This window comes from Notothenia rossii, assembly GCF_949606895.1.
Source record: "Notothenia rossii genome assembly, chromosome: 10".
NCBI lineage: Eukaryota > Metazoa > Chordata > Actinopteri > Perciformes > Nototheniidae > Notothenia > Notothenia rossii.
Window position 1 is genome coordinate 23,577,113 of NC_136908.1, and position 12,337 is coordinate 23,589,449.

General features: G+C 37.9%; 3 protein-coding genes across 3 annotated transcripts; 2 read left to right on the forward strand and 1 right to left on the reverse strand.

The window, feature by feature from the left end:
* Nucleotides 1-105: 105 nt before the first annotated feature.
* Nucleotides 106-3,166, reverse strand: psmb12 (proteasome 20S subunit beta 12). Its single transcript, XM_079655568.1, has 6 exons — nt 3,105-3,166; nt 2,415-2,485; nt 1,806-1,937; nt 1,335-1,464; nt 1,082-1,226; nt 106-570 (listed from the first exon to the last, which is right to left on the reverse strand). The coding sequence occupies exons 1-6, from the start codon at nt 3,150-3,152 to the stop codon at nt 443-445; spliced, it is 654 nt and encodes a 217-aa protein (XP_079511694.1). The 5' UTR covers nt 3,153-3,166; the 3' UTR covers nt 106-442.
* Nucleotides 3,167-3,172: 6 nt separating this feature from the next.
* On the forward strand, nt 3,173-6,443 carry psmb13a (proteasome 20S subunit beta 13a). The gene is made up of 8 exons (XM_079655566.1): nt 3,173-3,313; nt 3,546-3,633; nt 4,076-4,173; nt 4,592-4,732; nt 4,831-4,946; nt 5,311-5,369; nt 5,639-5,790; nt 6,055-6,443. The coding sequence occupies exons 1-8, from the start codon at nt 3,252-3,254 to the stop codon at nt 6,164-6,166; spliced, it is 828 nt and encodes a 275-aa protein (XP_079511692.1). The 5' UTR covers nt 3,173-3,251; the 3' UTR covers nt 6,167-6,443.
* A 477-nt stretch (nt 6,444-6,920) lies between these two features.
* On the forward strand, nt 6,921-11,171 carry psmb8a (proteasome 20S subunit beta 8A). Its single transcript, XM_079655567.1, has 6 exons — nt 6,921-7,299; nt 7,597-7,738; nt 8,374-8,485; nt 8,966-9,095; nt 9,603-9,807; nt 10,673-11,171. Exons 1-6 carry the CDS (start codon nt 7,150-7,152, stop codon nt 10,759-10,761), a joined length of 828 nt encoding a protein of 275 aa, XP_079511693.1. The 5' UTR covers nt 6,921-7,149; the 3' UTR covers nt 10,762-11,171.
* The last annotated feature ends 1,166 nt before the right edge of the window (nt 11,172-12,337 follow it).

Genomic DNA, 12,337 nt, shown 5'->3' on the forward strand with positions numbered 1-12,337 from the left:
TTAGATGGAAAGATGTAACATGCAGTTGACTTACGACTACTTTTAGTTTACATAACTATAACATTTGAAGCACACAACTCAAAGAAAGAGAGATGAAGAACAATGCAATTTGTAAGATGTGTTATTTATTTATTCTCATTTCACATATTTCTTCAAGTAGGCTACAACCACTCTACACAAAACATTTGGTTTCAACACAGAGAAGACATGTATAACCTTATTCATAATTGAGATGTCTATAATGGAATTAACATATTCTTAGAGTTAAGTGGAATTTTGTAGCTTTGTATACATTTTGTATAAACAAGTCATACACTGACGCACTGTCTAAATCCTAGTCCTATACATAGTAGGCTACTAATGAAATTATGGATTTCAAATAATTACTCCATTAAGCTACAAACAAAACAAAAATGTAATTTCATTGGTTGTTCAGAAGCTGTCACTCATCATGGAACTTGGGAAGCTTGTTTCCAGGAACAACCACATGCTCCACCCCAGTTTCAGTGACCACCACCAGGTGAGCCACGCCTCCGCTGACGTTGTCTCTGCCCATGGCCAGAGCAAGAGCTGTGAGCACAGGGAGAGAGGGGGGAAGAAAGGGCGGGAAGAGAAGGAAAAAGGACAGGAACAAAAAGTGGGTGAAATAAAGGTCAAGCTTAAGAGCCAACATATTCAGTTTGTAACATTTGTACACCAACTCACAACTATAAACACATTTTTAATTAAACTTACAAATATATTTAATTGAACTCCTTTCCTCAAGTGCAAACATAAGCATTGTTCTCATAAAGAGCGGTATTATGAAACACTGCATAGTCTTGAATATTTAACATACATTTCCTCTAAACTGAACTCTGGAATATTTCCAGTGAATAAAGGTTGCTTCCGTTTAAATATACATAATAAGGTAATTAGACAACTGAGCAATCTCTGTGCAATGTGTCGTACTTTTTTAACCTCAATTAAAGCAAACACACATTTTAATGAACTCACAACACTATTTCCCTGTTAAACATTTCTAATCCTGATATAACCTCCTGACCTACTTTTATTAATGTATTTAGAAGTGACACAGTACCATTAGTGGCAAACTGTAGGCATTCCTCTCTGCTCATGTTGGGTTTGTATTTAGCGTCAACGTAGCCGTAGATGTAAGTGCTGCCGGAGCCACCGATGGTAACCAGCTGAGGGACTAACATCCCCCCTAGAGACACGACGTACACCTGGAGAAGGAAGGAGAATATCAGTAATGTTGTTATATGCTGCAAGGTGGAGCTCCTGTGTACCCCCACCATCACAGATGTTTGACTGTCTTCACAACCACCCCCCACCTGTGGTCCTTTCTTCTTATCCCAGCCTGCTGTGATGAAGCCGGCCTGCAGCTCATCTTTGTTGTGGTAACACAGTTCTTTCAGCACCGATGCTGCTGCTATTACCAGAGGAGGGGTCTCCATCTGGACACTGTAGATAAGGGGGGGTCAACAAAGGTTGGCCAAATGTTAAACTATGTGCTGTTTAAAGTTTAAAACACTTTGAATATTGAATTTCTTTTCTTTTCTATTTCTTGGATTATGGAGTTATTGTTAAGTGAGTTAAGTGTGTTTATAGTTTGTGTGTAGGTGTGTTGGAGTACGTATAGCATTGTGATTTTGTGTGCACACATCTTGGTATGATTGTCTTTCTCCCATGATATCCTGTGGTATCAATAACATATTTTTTCAATGCAATGTAGAAATGTGATGATGAGCATGTTTTCCGATGTGTGCCCATGTTTTAATTAGTTGTGTGTGTGTGGCACGCACCTGTGGAATGACAAGTTATACTTAGCAGCCTTGATGACGACCTGAGCGTCTGCCAGTGAGCCAGCCATGCAGCAGAAGATCCGGTCATGAACCTGAATCACCTTGTTGATGGTCTTAGAGGAAACATATTCTCTAAAGAGAGACAAATAAAATGTAATGAAGTAAAAAGGACAATAATTCACTCTGAGTTGAGGAGGAGAAGTTTAAAGTAGCACAGCAAGAACATGTACGATAACAATGTTTAAGACGTTTTTAAGATCAAATTAAATGTCGTTTATTTCTGGAAAGGTGTAACATGCAGGTCTTGAGAAGTTGTCATATTATTTAAACACATTTTAATCTGAAAATGAAGCCATGACTTGAAAATGGCCTTTTGTACATACAGAATGAAACACATTGTACCTTTATTCTGCATTAATGGGTCACGAGAATTTATGTATTTATTTAGAATGTTCTGTCACGATCCTACTTGTCCTACAGCTTGGCTTTTGTGTATCCACTGTGTATCTTTATCATACATGGTATTAAGCTGTCCCCCTTTCATTCTGTATGAATGTGTTTTAAAGTAAATGCAACTTTAAGGGTATTTTATGGTCACACCATCCTCACCCTCCAATGGAAGCCCTGGAATCTGAGCAAATCACAACCCCTCCATTAAAGGTGGCAGCCAGGATGGTGGTCTGAGGGGACAGGTAGATAATTTGTCATTATTCAGCATTGAAGAAGTTTATATTAAGCCAGATATGTCACACTCACACACACACACACACACACACACACACACACACACACACACACACACACACACACACACACACACACACACACACACACACACACACACACACACACACACACACACACACACACACACACACACACACACACACACACACACACACACACACACACACACACACACACACACACTGAGTTATACAGCATCACACACTTCCTTATTCTCGTGGTTTCTTATCCTATCAGCCCACTGCACAAGGCTATGAACTCTGGGATTTGGAGTTCTGCGAATGAATTGTTTTCGGGGATATATAAAGTAAACGTGAAAAGCCATTTGCTGATTTTGCAGAAATGTAAAGAATAAAAACGTTTAAAGATGACAAGTATTCAATAACTGATATTAAAACTCATGAAGTGTCCACTCGATTTCACTTAACATCGTGTTACTATTCAGGTTTAGCATCACCTGTTTATTCGTGAAAACAATAACGATCATTTTACGCACAATAGGCTTTAGTATTCTTATATAGAAAAAGATACGAGTGGTCCAGATTTACTCACCCCTGTGCTGACTCCTTTGACTTGAGAGTTCGTGCAGTGTTTCTCCATTTTCACTCCAAAATCGAAAGAGAAGAGGAGAGGTGACGCTCAGAACAGCGACCTCAGGCGAGCTGGGACGCGCAGAGAAGCCGCAGTCCAGTATCCAGTATGGCGCTATCAAATATCCTCGAAACCCCTTTACCTGGGTTTAATTTCGACAACGCAGCAAGGTATGAGTCTCTTATTTATGTATTTTGAGCTGTTGACTGTATCTTTACAGAAATAAACACATTAAACTGTCGGTTACGCTGAGCACCGGGATCAAAAGTGAAAGTAACTTTTTTCTTCTTATCAGTTTAGTTCATAAAGCAGTAGTGATTATTTTTTCACGGTGATTATAATTATAACGTATATTCATCAGTTGATCCCCTCCATAACACTCTCATCCCTCCATCTCATTAGGAATGCTGCCTTAGAGGGTCTTTATGATGGTGGACAAACACCTAAACCTATGAAAACAGGCACCACCATAGCAGGAGTGGTGTTCAAGGTGACTATAAAAAGCTGTGTAAACTGCATTGACTGAACATTAATGCACCAAGACATTTACTTTAGTACAATACATATAACTATTAACATTGTTATTCATTCCCCAAAAAGGCAACATGCAGAAAAAGTTTAATTGCATGAGACAACTGCATTATTTTTGTTTAAAAAACATAACTTTAACATGAACATTGTAAAAACAGTACTGCGAAATGTGTTTTTTTCATACTATTTGAAAAAATCAGATTTCATATTATTTGTGGTTCTGTATGATTTCTAAAAATTAAAATGGTTAATGTGTGTGTGAGTGCCTTCCCCGTTGGCCCTCAGAGGGTTGTTTTTGTAGAAAGGGGCACTGTTTGTATGAACATGTTGTTGTAATGCATGGAAGGCACATAAATATAGTTTGAATAATAAACGTTATAACCCCATTTGTGTTGGTGCAGGATGGCGTGGTGCTGGGAGCAGACACCAGGGCTACATCCGGTGAAGTGGTGGCCGACAAGATGTGTTCAAAGATCCATTACATTGCTCCAAACATATAGTAAGGCTCTGTTTTGCAGAACAAGGTTACTCTTGTTTGGTGTGTTGCACATTTGACCATTAACTCCCTTCTTTACTCCCTATATATCCCAGAATGCCCTGCAGTGATCTTGTAATAAGTATTACGTTTTGCCACGTAAAATCAGTTATGGCTAGAAAGTACACAGTCCAATGGTGAAAAATGCAAAAGAGCGCTTAACACTCTATCCATGACAGATTGCTCAAGCTGCAAGGTGTTGTTGCATTGCATTGTGGTCTATTGAGGCTACTGCGGAATGTTTTTTTTATGGTGGATTCTATGAACCTTTAGGCAAAATAGGGGCTTGAGAAATAATCCTTTACTCTACTTTTCCCTTTTTTTCTTGTATCTATTCTTTCCCTCTCAATCTTCTCAATGCTAATTATTCTTCTCTCCATAGTTGTTGCGGAGCAGGTACAGCTGCAGATACAGAGAAGACCACAGAGCTTCTCTCCTCCAACCTTACCATCTTCTCTCAGACCAGCGGGAGGAACCCTCGTCTCGTCATGGCGGTCAACATACTACAGGATATGTTGTACAGGTTGGTGTTCCAAACAGACAAATACTGGTATTTAGAGATGTGTGAATGACACGTGATGTTCATCAGTCCTTGTATGTTTCCATCTCTGTGCTCCTAAGGTACCATGGCCAAATCGGTGCCAGTCTGATACTAGGAGGAGTAGATTGCACTGGGAACCATCTGTACACAGTGGGGCCATATGGGAGTGTTAATAAGGTGCCTTACCTTGCAATGGGTGAGTGACATAACTCTATTCAACAAGTTTTGGCAGCATTATCACTGTGTCACCTTTTCTTAGGATTTCTTGCCAGTGGAGATTTGTTGATGCTCTTCTTAGGTTGCTAATGTGTAATTTGATGTATGAAATTGTTATTAAATCAACAAGACAAAAGGGGAAAATGACAAATACAATAGTTTGTATAGATTTATTAACTCTCAAATCGGGATCAAAAAGTGCTTTATTTCATGTTGGAGATTATGATAATTTGATTCTATAACTTACTTTTCTATACTACTGTACATTATATATTTTAAAGTTCTTCAGTTGTTTGTTAACTTTTCATCTAATCTGTTTATCTGATTTCACTTGGTTCACGCAGGATCTGGTGATTTGGCTGCTCTTGGTATTCTAGAGGACAGGTACCAACAGGACATGGAGGTACACCACATATTACATATTGTGACGATTATTAGTCCGGATTGTTTAAATATAATCACAAAACAATTTTAAAGGGGATCTTAGGGAATATTTAATTGAGTATCTGCAGTGATGTAGGCCAAATCAGCCTCTATTATATGCAAACAATTGGGAAAATGTAAGAAAAATAAATGAATTCTCCTCACTGTTGAAATGTCTCTGAAGGTCTTCTCCTTCGTGTTCTATGTGTCTGGTTGTCTAATTTCCCCATCATTTCTCTAAACTCTCAGCTGGATACGGCAAAGGAGCTGGTGCGTGTTGCCATCCATGCGGGCATCATGAATGACCTCGCTTCAGGAAACAACATCGACATCTGTGTCATCACCAGAGAAGGAGTGGACTACATCCGACCCTTCCAGGAGTCAGAGTACAAAGACAGCAGGTATAGGCCAGAACGACTCTAAAGAAGATTTTAGGTTTAACCATGTCAAATCAGATTTCCTTCTCAGACAGTACAAAATAGGTTGAGTCTGTTCCTAGCAGTGTGATTTTTCATTGTCTATTGTGTGTGTTTTTGCTCGCGACTCACATGTAATGTTCAGTTTTTAAATTACTTAACAACTTACTACTCCACTATGAGCAAAACAATAGTTTGGAATGTGATGATTGACGCTTCTCCATATATATATCTCTTCCTGTCTCCTAGGAAAATGAAATACAGATATCGTCCAGGCACCACTCCGGTTCTGACGGAGAAAGTAGTCCCCTTAAAGCTGGAGGTGGTACAGGAGAGCGTGCAGCAGATGGAAACAGTCTGAGCCTCACAGCACAATCACAACATTTAGTAGTACAATGAAAAAGGCTTTAATTTCATGCCATTGTTATTTACTACATGTTAAATAAAAGAAATAAAACATCTCAGATAATTTGATTTACATTGTCATCATATATTCTTTACTCTGTTGCTATGATTCGCTGTGATATGGAATCGTTCAGTATACTGCAGGGCTTAATTAAAAGAGTCTACAAAGCCATATTGAGAAGACTGAGACATGTATTAGAGTGTAGGATTAAATAAAAACATCTTAAATTAAATTCTTTGTGACCTGTGTTGCTTCATTTCTTGTCATGTTTTGTAATTATTTGCTGATTTATATTTGAAGCTCTTAACAGCAGCCACTTATATACAGAAGAGGATTAGGGCTTTAATCACAGAATTCTGACTTTAATCTCATTTTGGTCAGATCTCAAAAAAGTTAATATGACCCTAATCCTCTCCCATACAAGTATGATAACATACCCAGTAAGAGTTTATAGGCTAATGCACATGTCAAACTGTATCATAGCTGCTTTAGATTGTGTATTTTTTTATAAAGTAATGCAAACACAAGTCGAAATGTATCTGTGCTGGCTTTCCTACACCTGAAGGCTGCTTTTCCGCTTAGTAACTGATGATGAAACACATATAGTGCTCTCTGATTGGTTTATACGTTTTTGAGACACATTTTGTTATTTTAAAATAAATATTTCGGAGTTTGGGGTTTATTTTGATCCATTAACTTTTGTGTTACTAAAACAACCTTTATATAGATATGTATTATTACTATTAGTATTAGTTGAAGAATTCTGCATGGTCTTTTCAGAGGACATGAGAAAAATAAGTCTTAAAACCCTTTCACTTTCGAATTCTTTGTCACGCACAGAACGAGGAAATTATCATTGACGCTTTACCAGTCGCATTTGTCATTTTGAAAACTACTGAAACCAAAAAACAGAATTAGTTTATCATCTTTAATACATAATGGCTCTTTTCCAAGTAACTGGTTTTAAGCATTATGCTGAACTTCGTGCAGAGATCCTTCCATCTGGACAGACGCATCTCGTAGACCGAACCAACCACTACAATTTCGGGACCAAAACTCAGGAATTCGCTGTGCCTGTGGGTGTAGACGTAAGTATAGTTTCACTTAGTTGTAGAAAAGCTCTAATATACTGCATTTTACGGGTAAATCTGCCCCAAGCATGACGCGTCAGACGCCCTGTTGATCAAGTTATTTTACGCGTCTGTGGTTTTCAGTATCTGCGTTTTGTGAAATGTAATATCATGCATTTACTTAACTATTTCGAGGTATTGTCAAATTATATTTAGTTCTGGTAAATAATTGACTAATATTATCTTACAGACGCAGATACAGTGCCATTACACATGAGGCGTCCCACTGACACCTTTCTTTTGGTTTTACTTCAGCCATCAGGTTTTCTCAAGTCCTGCAACCGTGAAGGGGGTGTGTGTATAGACCTGAACCACGGTACGACCACCCTGGCCTTCAAGTTCAAACATGGAGTCATCGTTGCTGTGGACTCTAGAGCCTCTGCTGGCCGCTACTTAGGTAAATACGCATGTCTGAACCTGGAGAATCTTGAAAACAAAATGAAACTGCACAAAAAACTGGAATGTGGAAAGTGGATTATAAAACTGTCGTTCCTCACAGTCTGACAATCTATCAGCTCCTGTGTTTCAATTAAATCAAGGTGACATGATCCAATCAGTCACAATCCAATAATAGTCATCACTCTCAGTTTTTAGGAAATGCCTCAAGACCCACCTGTTCCACACCACATTTTACTGACTGTCCTTTACTTTATTTATTTATTTATTTTTAAACCTTTTATACTCTTAAGTCTTAACCTTTTATTTCAATTTTTTTCTATTGCCATATTTGATCCAATATGCTCCTTTAGATATAGTTTTACTTATTTTTCCTTATAGCTTTGTGAAGCACCTTGAGATGACGTTGTCTTTAAAGTGTTCTATATAAATCAAATGTATTATTATTATTATTATTAATAAATAACATATCCAAAGATTCTCATCAACTCAAATCCCAAGGATTTTAATAAGGCGAGGAGCTTTTGAATATAAAAGATATGGACCATTAGGTCACAAAATGTAGATGAGACAACAAGGGTAACCAAACTGCTGCTTGGGCTATGTCGGTTCTGTAAATGTCTCCTTTCTCTGCAGCATCCAATGATGTCAACAAGGTGATAGAGATCAACCCGTACCTGCTGGGCACCATGTCGGGCAGCGCTGCAGACTGCCAGTACTGGGAGAGGCTCCTGGCCAAAGAATGCAGGTCCGTCATGCAGAGTTTTTAATATTTGTACCATGGTTTCTCAGTCCCTTTTTCCATGTCATGTTCTAGTTCTGTATATGCTTGTATTCTAGGTGTCACAAAGTTGTGTTCATAGTTAAGTAATATCTGATGAATCACGAAGAAATATACAGGAGTAATCTCTCCGATTTAGTTTGTCTTTTTTCAGTCACAAAAAGAAGGGCAGTTGTTAGGAGCTCGACCTCAAAGCATTAGCGTCCTTGACTTGAGGTCCTTGTAAATTCATGTGTGTTATAAGTAATTGTCATTTTATTACAAATACAACTATAACAAAAACTTTCATATAACACTTCTACCTAAATAAAATAAAGGTGTCTCAAGTTCATTTCTTGAAAGCCACAAATTCAGTCCAATCTGACCCACCTGTGTGACTGATTACTGTAATTTGTGAATGGATTTTCTTGGTAATTGATTGGTACCTTGTTTTCTTTCTTCTTCCAGGCTGTACAGGCTGAGGAACAACCACAGGATCTCAGTGGCTGCTTCCTCCAAGCTGCTGTCTAACATGATGGTGGGTTACAGAGGCATGGGCCTCTCTATGGGAAGCATGATCTGCGGATGGGACAAAGAGGTTAGTTGTGTGTGTGTGTGTGTGTGTGTGTGTGTGTGTGTGTGTGTGTGTGTGTGTGTGTGTGTGTGTGTGTGTGTGTGTGTGTGTGTGTGTGTGTGTGTGTGTGTGTGTGTCACAATCAGCAATGCAACCATTATAATCTGTTTAGATTATAGAGAAGTTCTCACTGTGGTAGTAGAGGTGTGTCATGTTTTGGGTTGCAGTAAAAGCAAGGAGATTGTAGAAATGCTGGATGCTCAAATTGGATGTTTCCTGTTTCTTTTTAGATGCCTGTCATATGAAAGCATCATCATTGTTGTACTGATTTATAATGATATTAAACAGTTTTAAGTCGAATATTTGTATGCATGCAGAAATCACAACATATCACATGGGGATCCAACACATAAAAGGACAAAATATTCAAATATTTATTACACTTCAATATGACGCATAAAAGGAACCATATGGACAGAAACCATCAACTGGCCTGCGGCTCAAACTTCATGTGATGACTGTACTCTGCAGGGTCCTGGGCTGTACTATGTGGACGATAACGCGACCCGTCTGTCCGGCCGTATGTTCTCTACCGGCTGTGGCAGCAGTTTCGCCTATGGTGTGGTGGACAGCGGTTACCGGGAGGACATGACGGTGGAGGAGGCATATGAACTGGGCCGCCGGGGCATCGCTCACGCTACGCACAGGGACGCCTACTCTGGAGGGTTTGTCAACAGTGAGTATACTTAACTTAAAGTATATCTTGTACCTCTGTCAATTTGTTCTTTTTTTTGCCACACTATGGTTGTAAGTAAAGTGGGTCGATTTTTTACTCCAGTCAGAAATCTTAACAACTATTGAATGGAATGTTCATACGTATTTCCTCGATCCCTAGACTTTCCCTCTAGAATTACCATGAGGTTGACATTTTGTGTTTGAGTTCAATATTCCAATTTTTTTTGGAGGGATTACCATGAAATTCATGCCCCCCTCAGGATGATTTTAAACAATTTTGTGTTCCTCTGACTTTTCATCATCCCAAATATTCAAAAAATATGACATAATCCTCAACCATTGTTTTGTGTTAATAATTTCATTATTAATTTAAGGATATGATAGTTTCATAATTTAGTTTTCAAGCAGATCAAGGGACACAAAAACATGAAAGACAGAAACTAAACAAATCCAAGCAACACAAAGCAATCAATATAATAAAATAAACAAGAACAGACATTTGAACGCTCTCACACAACCCCGAACCACATCCGTACACTCATGTTAAAGTGTTAATTGGCACAAAACGAACGAGAAATCAAATTAATGAACAATGCCAACAAGAATTAAGTATCAAATAACAGTGTATACCAATAACTAATGTTGTTCCCTATCTCTATTTCTCCCCATGATTCCTGTTTTGTCTCTACTGATACCTATTTCAATAAAGCACATCATGCACACAGAAGAATTATGAATGAGAAAAGACGTGCATATTGCATAGTCCTTAAATGTTTAGTATAAAGCTGTGAGAACTTGATTAGGGTAAACTGGTGGCACCATGTATATGTGAGGCTCATCTGTGTTTTGTGTGTGTGTTTTTCTAGTGTACCACATGCGGGAGGATGGCTGGATAAAGGTGTGTAAGGAGGATGTATCCGAGCTGATCCACCGCTACAGGGAGGGGATGTTCTGAGTTTGACCCAGATCAACCTATTTTGTCAATATTTCAATACATTTTTTTCAAAAGTATCTTGGAATAGTTGACATCTGATTTTGGAAATGAATGACCCAACTTTGTCTCCAAGAGTGTGTGTTGCATTCTTGATTCGGGATCAATAAATGTAGTGTATGTATGAGAATGCTGCGTAGAACCATTTATTTAGCTACATAAGAAGCTGAACTTTGCAAGAGCATGTTGTCATCCTGGTTTGAAGACTGTTTGTTTTTTGTTCTTTATGGTGTGTAACGGAGGTATTTTGTATGCTAATACGTACAAGGTTATGTAATGCATTTTGCAGTTTATTCTAACCATGCAACCTCTAAATATAATTGTACTAATACTTTACAACACTCAGATCCAAATAAAGACTGTTGGTCAACTCAGTCATGTTGTGTATTGATTCCCTTTATCTGATACTATATATTGCTTTCTGATGGATTTCATGTGGATGATTCCTGAAAATAATACAGAATGTTACGTATTGAAATGCTTTTGTAAATACAAGCAAGACATGTTCAGCCTTCAGTGGAAACAGGTTGACATCTGGGTAATGTCCTCTTTAAGTTTCAACCACATACTTATTCAATGTTAGGTAAGTCTTTTTTGTAATTTAAAAAAATTGATTTTCTTGCTATATTAAACTGTGGAATATAAAATGTAAACCCATCACATACTCAGAACATAATTTGTTTGTTCTTTTGCTCGATAACGAGATAATATCACTGATTGTTAATAGTGCTTTTGTATTTTGTAGTATTTTCAATTATCTTTAACATAAATTTAACAGTGAAGCTCACAGGAGACTGGCAAATACATTTCTCAGATTAATTGTTTTAATTGAAAACCAAAGGCACATTTTCTTAATTACACAAAATATTGTCAAAGCTATAGTACCATAACACCTAAATAATATAATGTGTGAGTTCATCTGGTTGGGGTATTTTATACTGTAGGTACTTACAGCACACACTACAGTACATCTAGTTAGACAAACGCTGTTGATTTAGAGAAGCCACAGTTGTTATGTCATCAGTTGCCAGGCAGATTTTGATGCAACAGGTTTCTTTACAGGAAACAGAGCACCACATTGAGCTTGGATATGTGCAGTAAGAACAAGAGCTTAGTGGCTGTCAAGTCATACACATTGAGAAAAAACATACACACAAACTCATAAAATCTAAAATAGAATATAATAAATCAGTATTCTTTTTAACATTTCCTCTTGCCTAGTGTGTCTCCTATGAGAAACAAATAACACTTACAAGTTGTCAAGACCTAACTTATAAAAAAGGCAGAAAAGTTTCATAAAAAAATACTTAATAGTCACTGCCTAAAGTGTATGGAGGGAATTCAAATGGAAGGTAAGTACAAGATTTTTCAGAACACCAGAAATAGTAGCTAAAATGAGCCCAACAAACTCAGATAGATGTTGGAGAAGTTGTGGTGCACAAGTGGGCAACAATACCCACGTGTTTTGGACGTGTCCTAAACTAAGACATTTCTGGGATGAAGTGTTTGAGGCCCTTAATGTAGAATTCCATCAAAATGT

Excerpts from the sequence above, each read along its gene's own strand:
- psmb8a (XM_079655567.1), top strand. The coding sequence starts at position 7,150 with ATGGCTCTTTTCCAAGTAACTGGTTTTAAGCATTATGCTGAACTTCGT. Across the intron at positions 7,739-8,373 it reads CTCTGCTGGCCGCTACTTAG|CATCCAATGATGTCAACAAG; the intron begins GTAAATACGCAT and ends CTTTCTCTGCAG. Across the intron at positions 8,486-8,965 it reads CTCCTGGCCAAAGAATGCAG|GCTGTACAGGCTGAGGAACA; the intron begins GTCCGTCATGCA and ends TTCTTCTTCCAG.
- psmb12 (XM_079655568.1), bottom strand. The coding sequence starts at position 3,152 with ATGGAGAAACACTGCACGAACTCTCAAGTCAAAGGAGTCAGCACAGGG. Across the intron at positions 1,227-1,334 it reads ATAAGAAGAAAGGACCACAG|GTGTACGTCGTGTCTCTAGG; the intron begins GTGGGGGGTGGT and ends TTCCTTCTCCAG. Across the intron at positions 571-1,081 it reads CCTACAGTTTGCCACTAATG|CTCTTGCTCTGGCCATGGGC; the intron begins GTACTGTGTCAC and ends CTGTGCTCACAG.
- psmb13a (XM_079655566.1), top strand. The coding sequence starts at position 3,252 with ATGGCGCTATCAAATATCCTCGAAACCCCTTTACCTGGGTTTAATTTC. Across the intron at positions 3,634-4,075 it reads TAGCAGGAGTGGTGTTCAAG|GATGGCGTGGTGCTGGGAGC; the intron begins GTGACTATAAAA and ends GTGTTGGTGCAG. Across the intron at positions 5,791-6,054 it reads TCAGAGTACAAAGACAGCAG|GAAAATGAAATACAGATATC; the intron begins GTATAGGCCAGA and ends CCTGTCTCCTAG.